The sequence below is a fragment of the Notothenia rossii genome (assembly GCF_949606895.1).
Source record: "Notothenia rossii genome assembly, chromosome: 4".
In the NCBI taxonomy this organism is placed as follows: Eukaryota; Metazoa; Chordata; class Actinopteri; order Perciformes; family Nototheniidae; genus Notothenia; species Notothenia rossii.
The window spans coordinates 70,832,485-70,855,832 of record NC_136902.1 but is presented as its reverse complement, the minus strand read 5'-3'; the positions used below and the strand labels follow the sequence as shown (position 1 = coordinate 70,855,832).

At 39.4% G+C, this 23,348-nt stretch overlaps 1 protein-coding gene across 2 annotated transcripts in view; it reads left to right on the top strand.

The window, feature by feature from the left end:
- Positions 1–23,348, top strand: part of nbeab (neurobeachin b) — a 196,152-nt gene that overhangs the window by 44,346 nt on the left and 128,458 nt on the right. For both annotated transcript variants that reach the window (XM_079676160.1, XM_079676159.1), the window contains exons 2-10: positions 6,164–6,395; positions 7,554–7,654; positions 7,895–7,990; positions 9,198–9,319; positions 11,189–11,315; positions 12,922–13,041; positions 14,710–14,856; positions 21,909–22,106; positions 22,226–22,359. In XM_079676160.1, the coding sequence (XP_079532286.1) occupies positions 6,164–6,395; positions 7,554–7,654; positions 7,895–7,990; positions 9,198–9,319; positions 11,189–11,315; positions 12,922–13,041; positions 14,710–14,856; positions 21,909–22,106; positions 22,226–22,359 (1,277 nt within the window). The remainder of the gene's footprint in view (positions 1–6,163; positions 6,396–7,553; positions 7,655–7,894; positions 7,991–9,197; positions 9,320–11,188; positions 11,316–12,921; positions 13,042–14,709; positions 14,857–21,908; positions 22,107–22,225; positions 22,360–23,348) is intronic.

Here is a 23,348-nt window from a genome sequence, read left to right as displayed (position 1 = left end):
AAGAAATGTACATCTTCACATACAGCTTCTCCCGGTAATGTCTAAATAATGTTGCAGTACATGTGGGAACTAGGCTTACTGTATTTATGTTTTGATTTTAGGTGACAGTACTTTTACTGCAATTGGCCACCGAGATATAGTGACTCTTTGACAACCTTTTTTTTTTCCTGGATTGGTCTTCGCTGATTGCAGTGCTGTTTGTTTCTGAACATCATATGGTGGAGCTGGATGGAGGAAACCCCTCCTCCACCTCTGCCCCCAAGAGACTCCTTTTCTGCAATGTTCCCACTCCTTGAGAAGCCTTTGTAAATAGGACAATCAGTTCAATTTATTTTCACCCAATTTAGTGGCCACTGTAGGCTTCCCTTGGAAACTGTCTCAAGTTCAATCTTTGCTGCCTGTCACCATGGCGACGGCGAGCCTTCAGCCCTGGCCTAATCAGAAGCAGTTGAGAGTGGAGGGTTTCTTGAGGGCTCAGATGTAACTCTCTTTTCACTGCCTCATAGCAATGACGCAAAAATGATTTATTTTTAAGAAAAATAACTAAATTGATAGAGGCTCATAACCTCAGAGCGGAGCCCAGGGGTGAAACAAATAAACTAAAGCACACAACGTAAATAATTTTTGCTGCACAGTAAAATAAATGGCTGGTTGGTGGGATGAACTTCTCCCAGCACATTAAGGAATCACAATAACGATTCAGCCTATTTAATTTCCTCAGACACAGCACGCTCTGCTGGGTTTCTCTGTACAATCACATGTTCCCATTCTTTACTGGCCAGCCAGGTGAAAGTGAATATAAGCCTGTTAGCAGTTCAGTGAATATCAGACCAATATGCAAGGGCGACTGTGAGTCATTATGGCTAATGTAGTTTCACCTCTCGTTTGTGAAAAGAAAGCCCTACTCACTAAGTCTCTGTGCTATTACAGTGAAGAGAGCTAGCTGTCACTCACGACTCTCATGTAAGCACTCTGACAGGTCTGCCAGCTTGAGCTGCATTGATAGATAATAGCTAGAGCCTAATTAAAGTGGTATTACTCTCCTGCCTCACAGTCTAGTGTTGTTTCTATAACCTTCCTCTCTGCTTTGCGAATCATCGACTTGAAGCTCCACTGAGCTTCTGAGCGTTTTAATAATCCAGAGCAGATATTCTTAATTTAAATTATATGATTAGCCATAGCAGCAAGAGGCAGGTTTTCTCCTTCTGTGGGCCCCTCTCCTGGGGACAGGAAAATGGGTTAGCTTTACCTCGGTCTGCAAAACCCTGATTTGAACCAGCACATGGGTATTTGAATTTTTCAGAATGGATTGCTGGCTGCTTAATTTGCTCCCCTTCATTACACTGTGCTTCAGATTTTCTGGAAGTCTGTGTGTGTGTGTGTGTGTGTGTGTGTGTGTGTGTGTGTGTGTGTGTGTGTGTGTGTGTGTGTGTGTGTGTGTGTGTGTGTGTGTGTGTGTGTGTGTGTGTGTGTGTGTGTGTGTGTGTGTGTGTGGTTGTGGGACTCGGCATATCAGTGCATTGACACTATATAGAACTATCACGCCTCTTTGATGTTGACTTATGCTGTATTCAAAGAAACATCAAAATATTGAATTCCATTTGAATTTTTGTTTGAGTGGAAATGATATGAATGAGGATTGGTTGGGTGGGTGTGCTATGATAAATGCCTAAGCTGACATTTGACATGCTTACTGAAAAGTTGTCTTTTACTCGAATGCAACACAGACTTGCAGTACCTGAAAGAGTTTCCGTCAGCCCATAATCTTTTTATTTTTACCTTTTAGTGAGACACAGACTTAGAAAGAAAGATGGTGTACTGGAATTAAGGATGTCATGATGATACCAGCTATTCAAGACATTCCATAATTCTATTACATATTGCTGTATAAAACATCTCCCTCAGAAAAATGCATTTTCAAGTTTTTTGCCAAAAAGTAACTTTTACAAGATTACAATCAAACTAGCTTTATTTTTTTCATTTCAACATGGATTTCATGTTTAACAAGGTATTCAGGGGAAAATAGGTTGCTTTCCCTGGACAAGTCAATATTGAGTTTCTATATCAATCAACATTTCAGTGTTATTATTTGTTTAAAGATCTGAAAGTCTAATGATAATTTAGTTTTTAAATGTTTTTCAGTCCCCATTGTACTCATGAAACATGCTGAGTTTAAGATATTCGGGTCCAATGACAACTGTTACCAACAGAGGCACAACACAGACTGACTGGCAGATTCATGGCAACATGGTGACCAAATGGCACGACAATGCCTGCAGTAATAAACTAAGCAGAATTCATGATTCCTTTTTTCATATAAATATGAATCCATCTGATGATATTGTTTTAAGTATAGGTTGTGGTTTGTAAATTAATGACAGGTCGACTACTTTGTTGTTTGTTTCCAGTCAAGAGTTGCAAAAGTGCATTACAAAGTATTTGTTTTACTTAGAGTTAAATAGTGAAGATGTTTAATCAAATAGTATAATGGATATAAATTGGAATTTATAATTTAATTCAATACAGGGAGTACAACAAATGTTAGCACCACTTTAACGTATCCTTTATTACAGTAGCCCAGCATTAAAAGAGCTATATTGTGATATTACCATTTGTTTCTTTGAATGTCCTGACTCATTTGCATCTAAATGTATTGGAACGTGTGTCCATCCCAAAGCAGCTCCTGCTGTTTTGTGCAGATTACTGATAGGGCTATCATCTTTGATTCTCAGTGAGGAAGGATTCAGCAGCAGAGCTCATTCCACCATCACGCTGAGCTGCAATTGGTTTAACTTTAACTGTTGTAACGGACCAAGGCTAACAGACTTTACTATCTCCAAAACCCATCAGGAGTAGAAGTCAGAGATAAGGGCCGGAAAAATGAGTATACAGCCTCTTTTATTCTTTCATTGCCACTGTTTCCTGCTGTTACAGTGTTTTAGATAAGTCCTGCAGAGCCAGCAGAGAGCTGAGAAGAAAATGAAACATTTAGTTCTGCTGGTGAAGTTTTATAGGAAGCGAGCATTCTTTCTGAATTTGTGTCTGTGCCTCTTACGGCTGCTGTTGTTCCCTTTAAACATACATGTAGGTCCTAATTAGACAGTTGTACTTTAAAATGTTAAATATACACCTCTAATTGAATAAAGCATTGCCTGTTTAAAAAAGCTTTTGGAAATGTCATGTTATATAGTTCGGCATACATCAATAAGCTGTGTACGAGACAGAAATGACTAGTGTTGCAGATTTCGGGAAATGTGAAACAGAAATATCTATTTGACTAGGATATACATGTGTGGTACTTCCCTAACCTTCATACTGTAAAGGCGCCATCGCATCACAAGTCCTGTTACCATTACCATGTGGTGCAGCACGTTTTTTGGATTGGTCAGATTGGATGGATACAGTCAAATAAATTACAGTCTTTAGGTTTCTCCACAGATTTTAAACCGGTTTTACTCCAGACCTCAGTAAGTTCCATGGTCACTAGACGCTCAGACTTTTTTAAGCCACTGCAGCATTGACTTTGTGTCCTGAAAGATTAATGCGTACTACGTGCTAAGGGGAATCAGTGTTTACTTAAAAAACCCTCTGCATTGAGCCTTTTTCTCAGTAATATTGGTAACACCGCAACCATCATCCCCTTGTTTGTTGGAACAGTATAAGACAGCTCTTGGTTTTCTCATGTCCTTCAGACCAACTTTCTATTATTTTGTACAGAATACAAAGAATATGTTGGTCTTGTGCTGTCAGGTAACCAGCTGCCATATGCCCTTCATTTAGAAGAGGCATCTTTCTAGCTGTTCCACCAAGAAGGTCTAAGTAATGGAGCGTTGCAGATTGTTCTCTTTCTGACAGGTTCTCCATCTCAGCAGAGAGACGCAGTTAGAGTGCCTATTTGGTCCTAATGAAACTCTAGTAAACAGTCCTTGTCGGTACAAACATTTGTATACCCTTCACGAGATGAGCGCCAATTACACGTCCATCTCAGCGTCTTTAGAACTTATAGTTTCAGTTTTGTCAGGGTTGTCCTGTCAACTGTGGCAGTATAAAAGTGTATAGTGTTCGTTATTGTTAAATTAAAATGTTTAGCATTTTTCTGCTTTTCATAGCAAAAATAATAAATAAGGCACAGAGGGAGTTAGAATGGGTTTTAACTGGTTTCTTCTATATGTTGGGGGAATATGATGATTCTAAACAAATTCTATATTTGTTTTTAACTTTCTTAACTTCTTTCACATCCTTACTGTTGAAATATGGCTCAGGCTCCTCTTGTTTACAAAGAATGTAGTCATTTACTTCTAGCATTGATTATGGGGTTCACATCACTCAACTTGAGTGGTATTCAAACTCTGCATTGATTTACTCTGTAGAGTTCAGGGAAGCTCTGCTCTTTACTTAGTTTAATCAGTGAATCCATGCCTTTGTTTCCCTCTTGTAACATAATGGGTACAAATTATTCTGAGGATCTGAATCTGCAATTACACCACTTCTCAAGACTGTGACGTGCCTGTGGATAGTGTAATTAATGGGTAAGGCACTGAAGATTGAAGAGGTTCAGTCAGGAGCTCGTGGCTCGTTCCATTCCTTGCGTGCTATATACTGGCTGAGATATGTTGCAATGGCTGAAACAGGAAAGCCTTTAGTCTGAAAAAGATACTTACTTTTATGTAAACTACCTTGTACTAGGGGCGGTTTGGGTTGCCTACAGGGATGATATTGATGTTGATAAGCAGCAAAGGAGCCAGGCTACCCTTACAAAAATGTAATATGTTGATTGCACTTAAACACATTGCATTTTACAAGTTGTTTTTTCATCTACTCTCATATGCATATGTTATTGGGAGAAGTAGGGCAGTGCGTGACCCCAGAGTTGGTTTGCTTGGTTAGCATTAAAAGCTAAACTGTTTTTCCAAAAACATTGCAATGTCTGTTTGAACTTGATGAAATGTTGTAAACTTGTTTTTAAAAAAGAAAGAAAAGAATGATCAAAGAGGGATTTGGAAGGGGGAGACAGAGGTTATGAAAAGGGTAGATGGTCCGCAGGTCGGAGTGGGGACTACGGTGGCCCTGAAGTCGAAGACACTACAGTTCAGCATTCTCTGGCTGGCTCTGTCCAATCACAAACAAGAAGTGTTCTCCCTAAAGGAATACCCTTTCCGTCCAATGTGAAATGCTGTGGTGTTTCCTGAAATGCTGTGGTGTTTCCTGAAATGCTGTTTTGTTTTCTGAAATGCTGTGGTGTTTCCTGAAATGCTGTTGTGTTTTCTGAAATGCTGTTGTGTTTTCTGAAATGCTGTTGTGTTTTCTGAAATGCTGTTGTGTTTTCTGAAATGCTGCGGCGTTTTCTGAAATGCTGTGGTGTCTTGCACTTCAGGGCCACCGTAGGGGACTAACCCCCGGTACATGTTCAGCCCAAATCTCTAGCGCATAATTTCCGGTAAAGCTTTCCCTTACATGTCAGCTATATCTGTGTGTTATACCTGAGAGGGAAAAAAACACCTAGCTTTTAAAGGAGTTTGAATTTTTTTCCTCAGAACAACTGAACTCCAATCCTAAAGTTGAAGCAGCCAGTGACACGCATTATTGTAATCTGATTGACTCAAGATCTGATGATGATTGAGGCCAGGCTCCGATTATACCTCCATGGACCGGAGTCTTTCCTTCTTTAGGCTGCTTTTGCTTTCACCTAGCTATGACCTGTCAATCACAGTAATGTGCAGTGGGTATCCAGAACCATTTCCCGCCTGCTTGCTTTGATGCACACCATCAACTTGTTGTCAGTGCTTTCTATATATAACATGCAGTTCTTTCGAGGGCTAATTTCATGCTTGTTGAACTTGAAGAAGTGCATTATTGATTGTTGTTTTCTAATTTCTTAATAGTGATTATCATTTGTGACTCAAAAGTGGCAGCAGGGCTATTGGAACTCCCTTCCCTTGCTCTTTTCATTAATCGCCAGGCTATTTTGTTTTCCTGAGTGTTTAAATTCTGATCCAAACCTTTTAGAACAAAAGTGTTCTTTACTTTCTTCTTCCAGTTCCGGCAAGACATTTAGTTTAATATATTGCGCTCATTTCTTGAGCATTAAATCAACATAACATAGTTTAGGCAACATGTGAAAGGCATAACAATCCAATCTTTTCTGTCTTATCTTATTCTGCAGTTGGTGGGTGGTGAGTTTGATCTGGAGACCAACTTTATTATCCAAGATGCAGAGAGCATCGGCTGCATGGTGGAGCTGCTGGGCCACTGTGACGTCACCTGCCAGGCTGAGGTCTGGAGCATGTTCACTGCTATCCTTCGGAAAAGTGTTCGAAACCTGCAGACCAGCACTGAGGTGGGCCTCATCCAGCAGGTGCTGCTCAGAATGAGCTCCGTGGACGACATGATTGCAGGTAGGAAAAATGTGTGAGCGAGCTTCTTTTTGTATCAAATGTAAAATGCACAATCTTTTTTTCATGGCTTATGCCTTCTTAGTTTTAGCTGTCAGTCAGGCAACAAACTATCTGTCTGTATCTTTTAATGGATCTGCATTTTGAGCTACAGTAGACTGGCAGTTGTGATTCAGATTTTGGATGGAAAAAGTTCATTTCAAACATTTCATATTCCTCTCAGTATTTTCTCTGTTGTAAAAATGTAAAAAAAACACAGTAAAGCCAAGCAGCAGTGCATTCAATTATTGCTTTAAACATATTGAAAACTATGGAAGACATGAAGTGTAAAGTATTTGGAGTTATTTTTATCTGGTTTACTTTTCAGTTATTCAATCATCATAGTTCAACCAATTTAAATTGTTTATTGAGATATCAATTATTGCAAAAAGTCTCAAATAGACCACAAAGTAAACTTGGACTCCATATTATTACAGATGTACTGTATATTATAATAAACTATAGTTGTTTTTCTTTTAATCCACTGGCGGCAAGGCCTCATGATGGTCTTCAGACACATGTCAAGTATTCATTTATTCAGGGTATAGAAACCTTGCAAAGGTTAGTTGCTGTGTTATGCAGGAACATCCTGAAACTTTTCTAAAAATGCTGCCTTCTTTAAGGACTACTACTTTGTAGTTTAAAATGTCTGCAATAAGCCCCTAAAATGTTTGTATTCAGCTCATCGGGGGGATTGTTTGTGTCACTTTGACAATTTGCCCGATGCAAATATCATCCATACCTTGTGTTATTTATAAATGATGTTTCAGCTGATGAAATCAAAATGTGTTTTCCACTGCTGTGTTACTGTTCCTCCAAGTTAAACAATGTAGCCTTTAATTTAGTGTGTTGTAGTGTGAAATTGCTTCTATGATAAATAACATGGAATTTCCCCGACCATGAACTGAGAATGAAACCAAACTAGAGCGAGTCTGTTTTTAATTATCTCTGGAGTTGATGCATATTAAAACTGTTTCCCCTGTGAGGACCTCCTGCGCAGTGTGGATGAAATATAATATCGATAAAATGCAGCTGTATTTGATAATAGTCCTCTCTTTCTACTTTCTCTTGTCTTTGTTTGTGTGTTTCTGGTGATTCATCCATGCCATGTTCTCTGTAAAGACTTGCTAGTGGACATGCTGGGAGTGCTGGCCAGTTACAGCATCACAGTGAAGGAACTGAAATTGCTCTTCAGCATGCTCCGCGGAGAAGGCAACCTCTGGGTAAGTGATAGCGAGGGACTGAATGCAGCGAGGCAGGCAGAAGTGTGTGTTGGTTTGTCACTTGAGTTGCCCCCAGTGAGCCATCACCCTGATCTGTTTAGAGCTTGTTCTATAATTGACAAACCGCAGAATGAATGATTGAGGTAATTGACAGTTCCTTTGCTGCTGCCCAAACAGTCAGAGCAAGAGTCTTCACTGTCTTGTTACTTCTCTTTTTTTGCATCTTTGCCACCTGTGCAGCCAAAGCATGCCGTCAAAATGTTGTCGGTGCTGAATCAGATGCCCCAGAGACACGGCCCCAATGCCTTTTTCAACTTTCCTGGACGCAGTGCAGCGGTAAGCTTTCATATGTTTTCACTCTACAATCGATTTTAAAATAACATATGCATTTTATGAAGACCTACACGTTTGTATGGTTAAACAGTTAATTGATGTGCACAAATTAGCAGAACAATCAATCTCTTATTCTGTAAAGAAATGCTGTTCAAGTAAATCAAGGTAGGAAAAGGTGTAGCTCTCGTCAATAAATTATTTTGTCAAAATATTATGATATGTTTATTACAGCACATGTTTTGTAATGGTGCATTATTTATGCCTTTTCGATGAACCCATTCCAATCGAACATGCCTCATGACCTAATCTAATTTTATGATTTGTAGTATAATAAGAAAACAGGTATGAAGTATTCTTTACTTGTAGATAGAAACAGCTCCACTATTACTGTAGAGAAAATACATGTTACCTCTGTGTGTTGCAAAAAAACAAATGATTTAAAGGGCTTGTAGATGGGGAAATGTTATAACCAACCTTCTGTAAGAAAGTTTGACACGGCTGTGTGACTAAATAAGATAGGTGCAGTTCAGAGCTGCTGATAGTTAGACTAAGGAGTTGATACATATACTGTCGAGAAAACCAAGATATGGTTAAGTAAACGTGTGGTGGGCGATTAAAATCCTGGCAGGAGTGTTCTAAATGTTCATTACATTTAGATACTTTGCACCATGCCAAATCCTGTTGATTAATTAGGTTTATGAGTTATCACAGTCATTTCATTAGATGTAATTATTCACTGATAAAAAACGCGTTTTAAACTTCTCGCTCTTAATCTTAGAGATTAATATTAATGTTCCCCATATGCAAATAGGACCAGGGTCATAGTAAGATTTATTTAAAAGGCTGGACTCTTGGCATCATAAAATATTCAGCATTAGTAGCAACTTTAATGCGATCAGTTGGCCAGTAACATTGTTGAGGTCACAATATATTCGCAATTGCCTCTCTGTCATTAAGTAAAACAATCATAATAATAATACAATAGAATATACACGTGTGTGACCTATATGCAAATAGCTAATACATTTAAAGGAACCATAAACACATTTTGGATTTCTGGTAACACCTTGTTGTTGTGGTCTGACTCAAGTTGAGGTCTCCATAGTGGATCGTAATTTTACTTAAACTTAATTCATAAAGGCAGTGCTACTTTTGGAACATTTATCTCTAATCATGCATAATCGCCATGTGTTTGTGTTTTCTGTCCCAGGCCATTGCTTTACCTCCTATTGCCAAGTGGCCTTATCAGAATGGGTTTACATTCAATACCTGGTTCAGGATGGATCCCTTGAATAACATCAATGTTGACAAGGACAAACCATATCTCTACTGGTGAGTAAATAAGAACATACATCTGTGCTCCATGTTCCGGTGTCCTCAGTACGCTCCCAGCTCTCTCACTGAGGTGCTGTGAGTCTACATTATAACACCAGAGAGAAGAAAATTACACTTTCCTGTTTTTCATCAATATAATTGCTTTAGCTGTGTATTAGAAATCACTCTCTCTCTACAGAGACCTATAAAGCTACCAGCAGCTTTATTGACAAAGCAATATGCTGTCTGATACTGTGACCTACAGTGATTCCCCCATCCAAGCAGATTATGGTTGGAACTTGTTTTTCAAGGTTAAACTAGTTTTACAGGCGCTATTCTTCACACACTGACAACACTTATGTAATGGGGTCTGGGAAATAGCCTATTTGTTTTCCCTCCAGGTAATGTTCATGTATAATTTATAATAGAGAGAGGGGAATTAGGTGAGATTATTCAGATTCAAATCTATTGAAGCATGAACGACTGCTACCTGTCGCAGAGGTGGCCTGCTGCAGTGGGAGGCCCTGTGGAGGGATTCATTTAGATTTGAATATCTGCCACATATCGGCTCTTGTGGGTAATTAGTGCTAAAATCAATAATCCAAAAGTGAAGTGCTATTCAACTGCTGTTGTTTCTGTTTATGAGAGCAGTTTAGGGAGAACATCGCTGACTACAATGGGGCATATAAAAGATTTGTGGAAGGACATTTTTAGAGAAAATGGATAAAAAGATGAATGACTAATTGGTGAGAAAACAACAGTTAGTTCTCTCTATCTGTTGGCTGCCATTGCTTTACTTGCATCACACAGATTGATCGAAAGAGTCTAATCACCTTGGAAGGACTTCTTCTGTATTTCTCTGATGTGTAACATCAAAAAAATAAAAAGAGGAATTGCCTGAGCTACGTTGTTGGTATTCATGAGACAGCCGTTCCTTTCTGACAGTCACAAAAAGGCGGAGATATGCCAAGCTAATCCTGTTTGTGTATTGCTCTGAAGGCCTCATGGCTCAGTGGCAGGGCATGTAGACAACACAAAAAGAGGATTTTATCTTCAGAAGCGGACCAAGGTTGCTGTTTTTTCTCCTGATGTGTAATCACAAGCAGACTTGTTCAGCGGAGCGTCTTGGCTCAGCTAGGTGTGGGGCTCTGCGGCTCACTGCATTCACCTCACAATATTAAAGCCTGTGCTCTCTTTATCTGTCTTGTCAAAGGGGTCTGTTTGTTTAAGATGCTCCCAAAGGATGGAGCTGGTTGGGGCTTTGAAGATGGCTTTAGACCTAAATACTCTGGGGTTGTAGTGAGTAACTGACAGAAGTGAAGGGCAAGAAAAGGAGGTAACTGCCGCAGCCATAGTCTGCTTGAATGGTATACAGAGGGCATTTTCATAGTGCTGATTTTACATATCTTTTATCTCTGAATTCAAGAAGATCAAAGTAGAGGAATAAGATGCAGGGAGAATCACTGAAGTGTTATCATCCACTAAGCGTTTTTCTTGTGTCTTAGTCTATAGTTGTCACCATGCCAGCGCAGTTTGCAGTAGCTGCAGTCTCAACTCAGGCATTTTCATGTTCTAGCTGGTTAAGCATAATATCATAATTCTCATAAGTATCCTAACAATTACCTGTCAATTACTCCTGCAAATTGCTTTGTGTCTGCCTAGCGCGAGGCATGCAAATATTATGTTGGCCCATATCTTATTATGCAGAGAGAAGCTGCTAGTTTCCTACAGTTATTGGTTTGTATGATAGCGCATTATTGTTGGTAAGGAAATATCCAAAGATATAAGTAGAGTCACAAAAAATGCCTCTAATCCTGCTTGTTAATACATTAACTGGGTTTGCAACTCGTGATGTGTAATGCAACTGAGCATGTTTCTGTTTTACAGCTTTCGGACCAGCAAGGGCATCGGGTACTCTGCACATTTTGTTGGGAACTGCTTGATCGTGACATCACTGAAGTCAAAAGGGAAAGGTTTCCAGCATTGTGTGAAGTATGACTTTCAGCCCAGGAAGGTAAGAGCAGCTTTGGCTTTTAACCATTTCAGCTGCTATACAACGTATCATGATGTTATTTGGACCTAAGTCTTTTCAATTGAAGCAGCCGTCTTCCAAAACATGGGTAGTAGCTACTTCAAGTATATGCAAGTCACATCTGCACCAACCACCAAATAACAGAAGTTCACATCATTTTGGCCTGTGCTGAGAGGAAAACCATTAATGCCTCAAAATGATTTAGAAAAACAAGAAATTACACACCTGTTTCGAAACACTCTGCATTTTTGGCTGCACATAGCGCTGACTCTTTGCCCAACACCTGTTCTTTTATGTGAATTACAAAGTTGTATGTCAACACATATACCTGAAGCATTTACGACCCCCAGAGGAGTCTTAGAGGCTTAATTGGATTTAAATGTAGATGAGAAAATGAAACCTAATTTGGCATGAAATGTTAGTGTAGCGTAGTTGTCCCTGCAGAGCAGGATAACCGACTGAAACAATTAGAGCCCTGACATAACACCTGGGAACAAGCATCCATCCCACTGCTACTACCACCGAGCGCCTATCGTTTTGTAGAAGCTCTTGGAAGATAAAACATGTTGAATTAAGTTTTTAATTGATTTTGGGCTCAGACATCTGCGGATAAGTGCCGTTTTAAATTATCTGTGTGCAGCTTGCTCTCCTCCCGTCAGCCATGAATCCTCTTTTAAGTGTCCTTACCTTTGTGTGTAGACGGCTGTAATTCCATTAGGCTGCTCACTGCGCCCTCCGTGGGTCAAACTAATAAGCAGTGGCCTCACAGTCACATAGGAGATGGACAACCTATTGCCTGCTGCTGTGAGTGGTTGGCCTATATAACATGGCCAGTGCTCACACTATGAGCCTCTTGAATGTTTGAGGCTGTTCTCCGTTGACAGACTGCATCCATATATCGCTCCAGAGTTTCGACCTGGCACGTTTTGCCGTATGTAATTAATTGAATTAGTTATGGAAGAAAATCAAATAATTGAATATGCTATTCAATTCCATTTATCATTTGAATTCAAATAAAGCTAAGGCGAAACACTGAATGGCTCTGGAAGGGCTTTCAGCCTTTTAAGAAATATGAAACTACAAGTCAATTCACATTTCCCTCCCCTGTCATAAGGCTGATTATAGTTATTGTCTCTTTTTTATTTGCACCAACTTGACATGAGATATTATAAGGTTACATCTCCTATCTGTAAACTTGACCTGACTCAACTAGCTGTAGTTTGTGTTTCATCTCGTAGTGCTGACAGCCAGTGTTTGATGTGGCTTTTTGCAGACTGAACAATTAGTTGTCTTGCTTCCTCTTACCCTTTTCTCTGATCTATTATTCAAAGTTTTCCACTGCAGTTTAAAAAAACATTAGATAGCAAACCTCACGGCCATGGCTTTGCAGTTATTCAAAGTTAAATCAGAATTTCACGCTTCTATAAGAAACGAATTGGAGAATAAAGCAGAAATGTTGGTGATGGAGCAACTTTGGTGATGTTTGTGACAAACTCTACACCTCAGTTGTAGTTAAGTGAAGTCAAGCTAGTTAATGGACTTGTCCTGTTATTGAAACGTTTTAATCTGACTCTACTTTCCCCCTCAGTGGTACATGATCAGTATAGTTCACATCTACAGCCGCTGGAGGAACAGTGAAATCAGATGCTATGTTAACGGACAGCTCGTTTCTTATGGAGACATGGCATGGCACGTCAACACAAATGATGTAAGCACTCTTCTTTTACTCCTCCACACTACTGTCTTATGTTCCACTGGGTTTGATGTTTATTGGCACAGGTCCTCAGCAACAACGTCTCGCATGGATACAAATTGTGACATACATACATCTTCAATAGTGCTCATTCAAACAATGAGTTTTACCACAGCAACATGGATTTCTCTCAGATATACGACTGGCATTTCAGTCTTAATTTGAATAACCATTTGTCACAGAGTTGCGCTAGAAAAGAGAGTTGAAGATGGAATATTAAACAGATGTATTTATGTTGAGTGAAAACGGCTGAATCTAAGCAGTGTAAATACCATCAGACTGAAACATTCTGATTTGAAATACATGTTATGTTGAATTTGCATGTTAAATGACTCTAAAAATAAAAACTGTTGTCACACATACAGTAGCTATTTACAGAAATAAAAAAGCAATTTGCACTTGCTCCGAGGTGAGATGCATTTCATACAAATATTCCCTCACTTGTTAGCTTGTGATGGAAAGGTTTTTTGGGCAGCTTTCCCACACCTGAAAGAATATGAGCATAATTCAAATGAGGAGGATTTTTCCTGTGATGTGTGCAAAAACAGATGCATCACAAAGACACAAGACATCAGACCACACAGCAAGAGATTACTCCATTCAACCAAATGAAGGACATGTAGAAATGTATTTGACGATGTGACATACATAATCACATCACAACATACAATAAGGAAATAATATACACCTTAGTATTTTAACATTTCTCTTGATCTGGATTATTTAAATACACGTGCCACGGAAAGTAGGGCTGCATAACTTTTCTTCACAGAAAATATTGTAAACTGACATTTAGAATGTTGTTACATGCCGGGGGACTCTGGTAATATACAAATACCCTGAAAAAAGCCTTTTACATCTAAATAATTTGTATTTATCTTTGGCTATTCTCTCTCTAGTATTGGGGCTTTGATATTAAAACCTAAATGTTCCAATTTTTTGATATTATTTTCTATTATAGCATTGTCATTTGCCTCCTACTTAGATAATTGCCATTCTTCTGCTTTGCCAACCCTTGAAGTAGGACCAAAGCTTTGTCTTGGTCACGGTTTCACCTTTTTGACAAAGCTTGGTTAGCATAATTGTGTGTGGTAAAGTGTATTTGTTTAAATCACATCAAACATACATCAGATAAGATGGGCTTTTCTAAAATATGAGACAAGCTTGATCAGATTTTGAATACTCCAATAAACAGGTTTGATGTTTTTGTACCCTCTCAGTCCCACTTGTATAGGTCTTCATACTGTCTAGTTCAGCATTTGTTAATTAGCTGCTGCTGTTGTAAGTTATCCTTTTAATTTGATCCTGATTGCAATCACAGCACATATTCACTCTTTCACGCAGGTTATATTGAGGTTTCCTATCTTTGTAAATCAGAGACATTGTTTTCCTCTTTCCGATAGGGAAGTGTCAAGGTTGAAACTGAAACAACACAGATGATGATGTTACGTTGAATAAAAGATATTGAAAATATAATAACTTGGAGAAAATATAGGCATTTGCATAATTAAATATATTACTTTCCTCGGTTCAATTTAGCATTGTCTGAATTTAGCATATTTTTTCTTTCGGTCTTAAAGTATAGAATTATAAAGCCTTTTTTCTTCTGTGTCCCTCTTTCAGAGTTATGATAAGTGCTTCCTCGGGTCCTCAGAGACAGCCGACGCTAACAGGGTATTTTGCGGGCAGCTAGGAGCCGTCTACGTGTTCAGTGAAGCCCTCAATCCAGCACAGATCTTTGCAATTCATCAGCTAGGACCAGGCTATAAGGTATGCACTTGAGGGGGACTGAGTTAGAGTACATGTAAACAGTCTGCATCATCTATCAATCTTTGAAATCAATGCCCATTGCTGCCCACCCCCATGTTACTTTCCCCTTGTGTCTCTCTCCTGGGAGCAATGCCTTTCCTCCTAGATAAACACTGCATAAATTACCTACTTTTGGGAAATAATAGCCCAATACACAGAGGAGAGCAGCAGGCCATCTGAGGGGATAGAGTCCTGAGCCGACTTATATCAGCATGAGCAGGTGCAGCACTCCCAAGCTTGTGAATACAGAAAGATGCTGACCTACCCAGAGGGGGATTTAGCTGTGAATGTTAAGCACATGGTGACAAAAATATTTGGTTGGCACATTTTCCTTTTTGAAATTGTATTTATTTTATTAACTCATCTTGAAAGAGATACGGAGTGTGCCCTCAGCTTATTCTTAGTTTCAGAGTCTGCTCTCTCTCACTCTAACTGTCACACTTCCTGACGCTCACAAACTGCTGCTGCCTTTCTTCACACTGTTAAGCTCTCCACTCTGTCACAAATGGAGGAATGACATGCACTGCCAAATCAGCTTTAAACACAGGGTGTATCTCAGACAGTTTACACTATCTCTGTTTATCTAACCCCAGCTGGGTTTAAGCTCTAGCTTCACCCGCACTGTTACCTGCAAATTTAAATGTATATTTAACCTTGTTCACATATCTGTATATATGTACATTCACCTGATCAGAGTTTAACTTATTTTTGTTATTTCAATTCTGTGAAAGATCCCCTAATATACTATTTTTCATCAATATAATATAGTTCTCAGTTATAAAACATGTTTCTGAAGTGTTTGGCTCCAAATACCAAACAGATCGTGCACTGCAGCATCCCATAATCCCCTCTGTTTCAGCCCTGTTTCAAAAGTGCTGATTCGGTGTCTGTTACTTTAGATGAAAATAAGGGGCCACTCCCCACGCCCCTCTGAGAGATATTTGGTTAAAATGAACACAATGGTGTTCTAGGAGGAGATTCAGGTGATAAGGTGGGGGGGGGGGGTTACCTTGGTTGGTGATTGGCTAATGGTTATACAAGCCAAAGAACGTTATGACATCATAAAGTGGCCAAAATCTGATCAGCTCATTTTCAGACATGCTTTTATATAGATTCATCTGGACAAAAAGAGAGCGGGTAATTTTTTCTGAATCTTTCAGAATCTTTTAATGCAGATGCATATTTATTTATGAAATACATGAAAAAGTGTATTTTGCATAGTAGGTGACCTTTAATACATGTTTATTATTATTTTGTATTTATTTAATTGTATTTCCTTTTTATTCCTTATTATCCCTGTGTATACTCCCATGTGTACTACCTGTGTTTTTCTCTTATTCTATTGCTGCCATAATTGATGAAATACTGATTTCAGTCTGGTCTATGGATGCCTTGAGATTCCCAGATGGATTCATTGTTTGGTCTTTTTGCTAATGGCAGCTGACTTGCCGTTTACCTCGCTAATTGTGGTCCCAGACCTTGTATTAGAGAGGTGACACCACAGAGCAATCCCCCAGATTTCTGAAAATAATGAAGAGCATGTCCAAGTGAGACAATTACCCTCAATTGATGAAGCTGTGAATAGGCTTTGTAATGGTGAGGATAATAGAGCCAGCCAGGTGAGTTGGGGAGAAAAGGTTCAGAGAGGTGTCAGGTCACTGATTGGTTGTTGTAATGGGAGTGCTGTCCAAGGGATTAGAGGCTTGTCTGCTTTAATTGAGAATGCAAGGCAGAGTCTGAGTTGCTACGGTATGTACATTGGGAGTTTCCTTATATCTGTTTCTACTCGTCTCAAATCCAGAGCCAGAGGAAAAAAAACCCCATCTGAGCTAATGCATGATTTATTTTCTGATCCGTGATCCTCTCATCCATGTTTGATGTCTGACATGCTCCCCCTTGCTAACATACTGTGTTGAGTGTAACTGTAACTTTGGCGGTTAGTCGAAATGCAGAGATTATTGTTGCCCAGGGTTACGATTTCTACCGCACTATATGATTTATGGTTTAAAATCTGACAGACCTGTAAGTAGAATCTGATCCCTGGGCTCTTCTCATATTGCTGTATGGAAATTGCACTCCAAACCAAGATGGACTCCTGATTTCATTTGAAGTTTCAACTCATTTTGCTCTATATTGCCATTGTTTTTTCACTCACTTGACATTCCCAGACATTTGTTGATAACATCAAGAGACAGGGTTAGTTCTATTGACACTGACAGAAGTGCGACAGTCATCACTGCTTTTTTAGCAGAGTTCATAAGATTTGGGGAAAGTCAAAGAAATTGTGAGCTGAGAGTCATACAAGGGAATTGCCTCACAACATTAAAAGTGGATACTGGCATATATTCTTAAACAAATGTTTTTACTTTGGGGAATTACTTATTTGTCCAGGTCTGGGTAATAGCATGATCTGGAGTTATAAAGTTAATCATAAAACACAACATGTAAGTCAGCAAATTGACAAGTCAAGACAATTATACCAATTACTTTATGTCCACTTTTCAAATAATACATTGAGGCTTTTATCTGTATTGCCCTCTATCATCACTACCATATGCGTTCTACATGAGTCAGATTAGCCCATTGAATTTGTGCCAACACTATGCACCCCAGATTGCTGTTGATGAGATTGAGCAGCTGCACGGTCCCGGTCCTCCCTGTCAGGGAAGACAAATGTTATCTCTGAGAAGAGGCCATCCAATAATACAATATTGATGTAGAGCATTAGATGACAGGCTCACAGCCTTTGGAGATAGCATTCAGGCCAACACATACAGTGTTTCCCACAGAATTTGATTCTATCTTTAAAAAAAAAGAAAAAAGAAAAGAATAATAATAATAATGTTTTGTTTTTTGATGAGATCCATTTGTGGCGCACAAATAAATCAATGTATGGGAAACACTGCTGCTAGCCCAGGGATGCTGCTAGCCCAGGGTTGCTCCGATCGATCGGCCGCCTTGCTCTCTAAAAATGTCGATCGCGAGAGCCGATCGCGTGACGTAAAATGATGACGTAAAATACATGACACTTTTCTCTGTGCGCGGCAAAACAATCTCGCCAAAATGGCTTCACCGGTCTGGCAGTATTTTAAGGTTTCCGAAAATGACAATAAAATAGCGCCATATGCAACGTGTGTGAAGCAGAAATCCTGCAGCTCCACCCGCTGTATCGGACCGGTGAGCGGAGCAAAACACATACTAAGAGTTAGACCTAACACACTTAGCTATTTTATCTACCTTTGGAACAAGATAAACTAGTTATAAATACATGTATTCTTGACTTTCTGGTCACTCATTTACTGGATCAGTGAGCTGCATGAGACGATACAGGCTGCCGATACTGATTCCGGGGATCGGCCCCAAAATTGGCGATCGGAGCATCCCTAATACCTGCCAATGCTATTTCTAGAAAATAGGCTAAAGTCAATAGACATCTTCTTAGTCCTTTTTTACAATTACAAATGTTTGAACACTACCACCATAGCTCCACTATAGGCTATAGAAAGTGTTAAAAGCAGTTTGATGTTGTTTTCATCTGCATCGTAGATCATTGTATACATGATTGAGACTTTTTAAAAGTAATTTCAATCATGGGAAAATAGCAAAGCTGTTCCAAATGTCTCTGCCTTGCAATGATACATTTCCCTGGATTAGTTTAAACATTAAGTCAATACTGAGCACATTTTGTATCTGTATTGGATATTATGAATTATTTGAGAAAGATCTAATTGTGCATTGTTTAGTCTTGCTATGATGGCAGCAGCTGTAGCATTGGAGCATGGTAGTGTCTGCCTATTACTGTTAGGGAGTTGTTGTGATTCCCCTGGTCCACAACAGCCTTTGGCATTGGGAGAGAAAGAGGGCAGCTGTGCTTAAAATATTGTATGTGACTGGCTGACTTGTTGAAAGATACTGTAAAACTACAGGTTTGTTACAGTAGCCGTGAACCATGAGATAATTATGTCCACACTGTGGCAGGGCTCCCACTAAAGTGCAGGGCACTGGAGCTTGTTATTTCTTGTCAGTTGGGTTTCATGAGTAGGACCTTTTGAAGGATGTTAGAGACTACTTGATGAGATGCATGCTGCTGTGTGGACTTGATCATTGAAGATGAACAGAATACTTCTTATGCCTTATCATTGTCTGACTGAAAGAAGATACATCATTAAATGTGGTTCAACTCTCTCCTGGAAAATCCTGGAAAAATGCTGCCAGGCAACAGAACAGATATAAAAACAGTAAATGTACATGGATTTTGACCAACATCGATTTGGAAAAGGGACTAATTTGCCAATCTAGTCAAATCTGAAACCCAGAGGATTAGGTTCTAGGATCAGAAAACGTAACATATTAATATTTAAAAAACCTTCAAAACAAGATAATTTACATTTAGTGTTGTGTAATATTTCAAGCTGAAATATACAGTTTACTATTAAGAATAATGTGAATCACTTCATGTGTTATGTCAAAGCTTGCCACCTTCTTAAATGCTGCACTTACATATGCATTCAGAATAGATTTCACAATGATTGTACAATTGAAACTCTGAGTCAGCTTGCCTTTTTATCCACTTACTACCCAACTGAAAACAAGCAGTCCAGATTTAGATGCTTTAGATGCATGAACCCAGTTTGCTTGTGTTGCGTAACATACTGTATTTATCTACAGTCCCTTTCGGAGCAGATGGTTCTTTCCTCACTGTTACTTCAGCTTCTGTCTCTTGTTATTTTATCATCATCCACGAGTCGGAGAGGGATTAAAAAAACAAAAACATTTCTCTCATTCATTAATAATTCAACCTGCCTGGTTAAAGGACTTAATTTCCTCATTAAGCATGTTCCATTCACACTGCATTGACAGATTAATTTACCTTATCTTTCCACAGTTAATTGATTGAGTAAATGAAGACCTGTCTGTTATTGATCAGCTGTTTGTTATATCTGCAATAATGAATGTGTTACTAAGGCACTGACTAATGGAACTCCCAGTTATTTTAACATAGTCATTCAATGGCTTCATATGTGTGTTAAGAACCAATACCATTTAAGTTACCAGTGTAGGTATGTGTTACTGTCGTTAAGATTTGGAGATTTTAGCCACACTCGGTTCTGGGAAAATAATAAGAAAAAAGGTTTCCCAACTGAAGAAATTGACCTGTAAAGCATGTAAAGTTAGAACAACAACTTGAAACATATGAATGTGTGGTGCTATTGGTTTTATAAATGTATCTCGACTTTATTCACATTTCATGTGGCTATTCTCTCTCTCTGGTATGAGGGTGGTGAGCCAAAATTCAATAAAGAAATCTGATAAATCAATAGAATACTGATCTCAGCAGGTGTTACTGTAGCACACTGTTTTGACTCAAAGTCTGATTACTTTGGATGTAAGGGAACACAATCAATTACAGACAGCTTATCTTTATTTGTCGGTGTTTCGAGCCACACTCAGTAAACTCTTCTCCTATGTTCACCTGTTCCGTTAGTGGAAAGTATTTGAACAGTAAATAAGAAAAATAATACCAAAAAACGATTCATCTTAATGTGTGCTAGGTAAGAGAGTGCAGTCATAGCTCACTAAAGAGAACTCAGCAGTGACTGTGTTTGGTTCAGGATTGCTATAGGACAGGCTAGTAAATGGCTGGGTTACATTTAATGCAGTTAACAGTCCCCTCTGGTACTAAACCAACTTTTATCAGTCCCTGTTCCTTCTTATCATTATGTTCAGCTGTAGAACTACAGACTACCATCCACTAGCCACAGGGATTAAAAGTGAAACAAAATTAAACCAGCCGAGAAAAGATTTGTACTTTCATATCATAACAATAAACTTGTATATGTCCCCTGTGAAATACAAAGATCAAATTTAAATGTGTGCACTGCAAAATAAAATCTGTTTTTTATTATATTTGATGCCTTCTTTATTGGAAACGGAATAACGGCCCCTGCCTCCTTCTTTCTTGCACCTTGAATGAAGCTTTTATTAGACAATGTAAATCTATACTGCTTCAATTATCTACGTGCCCTGACAAGAACTTGTGCTAAGTTGTAAATTGTTCTAAAAACGGTTTGCTTAAAAGCCTTTGCACGATTGCTTTGTGTTGTTGAAAGTAATTTACTCTAAAATGGCCCTAATATGCTCATGTTCTGGTTCATATTTGTATTTTGTGCCTCTATCTATTGTGACACGTTTTCATGCTTTAATGTTCAAAAAGCTCTTTATTTTTCTCATACTGCCTGTGCTGCAGCCCCTCTTTTCACCCTCAGTCTGAAACCAGAGCCCAATCAGCTCTGATTGGTTAGCTGGCCCGGCTCTGTTGTGATTGGTCAACTGCTTAGAGACGTCCCGCCCCTTAGCCAATGTGTTGGAGCACTGGTCAATAGAAGCGCGAGTGTTACGTAGTGATGTCAGGGTGGCGTGTGGTGCAGTTGGTTTTGCGTTTGTGTTCGGATCAGGGGGTCACAGGTTCAAACCCCACTGCAGTCAGCATGTCGTTGTGTCCCTGGGCAAGACACTTCACCCAAATTGAGTATGTAAGTCGCTTTGGGTAAAAGCGTCTAACAAGTAACATGTAATGAAGTAATGTAATGTCACTATGTTAGTGAAGTAAATAAAGGCGTCCAATCAAGGTGTTTAAGGAAGGGGGGTGTTATGTGGGAGAGAAGCTCCATATGGAGAGAACTTTGAGATTGTAGCTTTTGCAGATCATTTAAATGCTCAAAAACCTATATAAGACACTGCAGTAATAAAGGCAAAATCTCAATAGCATAACAGGGCCTCTTTAATTTACTCTGCACCAATACATAAATCTTGCCCTCTTTAAACCTGTCGTTGCTACTAAAAAAAAAACATCCTGTCATTTTTCATTCTTGAATGGATATTTTTTAATAAAGTTTTAATTAGAAAAGATAACGACAAAGAGACACTGATGGGGTGCAAGTGTAGAAAGGAGCTATGTGAATATCTTTATCTCTCCCTTTTTCTCACCCATTTTCTCTCTCTTTTTTTTCCAGAGCACTTTTAAGTTTAAGTCAGAGAGTGACATTCACTTAGCAGAGCATCACAAGCAGGTGTTGTATGATGGTAAGTTGGCCAGCTCCATCGCCTTCACCTATAATGCCAAGGCCACTGACGCCCAGCTCTGCCTGCAGTCCTCGCCTAAAGAAAATGCCTCCATCTTTGTGCACTCACCGCACGCCCTTATGCTACAGGTCAGTTGCTTTGCTCCAAGCCCATTCTTAACTCTGTGCCACCCTCATAGAATTAAATTAATTTCCGGTGCACGCATTTTGAATTGTCATTATTAAGGTTTATGTTATTATCTTCACAGGATGTAAAAGCCACAGGGACTCACTCCATCCACAGTGCCATCCACTCCATTGGTGGGATACAGGTGCTGTTCCCACTCTTCGCTCAGCTGGACTACCATCAGCTGAATGATAGCCAGGTGGAACCCACTGTATGGTAAGAAGTACACATGTTGTTACAGCACAAAGTTATCTTACTTTTGGTAAATCTGAATGTATTAGAACCATTGAATTGCAAAATAATAATGTATCCAAAATAAACCACTGCCTGCTTATAAAACCAGCCTTGGTCAAGCTGTAGTCCAGTTTTTATTATTATTATCTCTACTCTCTGGTTTGGACTCCTCTCATCGCTGTCGTCCTGAGCTGGTCAGTCCAAAGCTTCCCCACTGTGCCCTGGATGCAGTCTGAGCTGTGCTCTAATCCTGTGTTAGTTTGAGGACAGCAGTAGCAGAGAGACGCGGGTGTGGCCACACAGCAGCTCAACCCCCTGATGCCCAAAGCTCTCTGGCTCTGTAGTCTCCTCTCCTCCCTCAATTCTGTCCCTGTTTCTCCCTCACTAGCATGTCAAGGGTCTTTTCCTCACAGTATGTCATTCTCTGCAATACTTGCTTTGTCCTTGTCTTGGCTTTTCATTTGAGTCCTTCTAAAGCTTGTAGAGCTGAGGAATTCAAAGCCTATGCAAACAATTCACTCTCTCAAATGGCAGTCAATGCGCAGTGGCTTTTCTCTACAGCATCCCGGAATAGAGATCACAAAAATGGTCCTTTTGATAAAACATCTCATGTTACTCCAATCACTCCAATTCCAAACCAGCAGTGATATGAGTCGCTACTGTTCTGAAAAATTGAAAGGTAGCTGTGTTTGCAGTGAAGTACCGGAGGCTAAACCAATAGCACACGGAGATCACTGTCACAATATTTTGTCCATGGCTCAGTTGGAGCAACAAGCAAGAAAGGAGCAACTGCAAACTAACAAGGTAGACAAACAAACACAGAGCAGAGCGAAGTTCACATTCACTGTATGAGTTTGTATGCGGTGTATGTGCAGTATCTATGGACCAGCCGGCACATGAGTGATTGTGTCCTTGTGATTGTTGGGCTAGAGCGGAGGCCGCTAGAGGATGCGGGGGAAAGCCGATTAAGA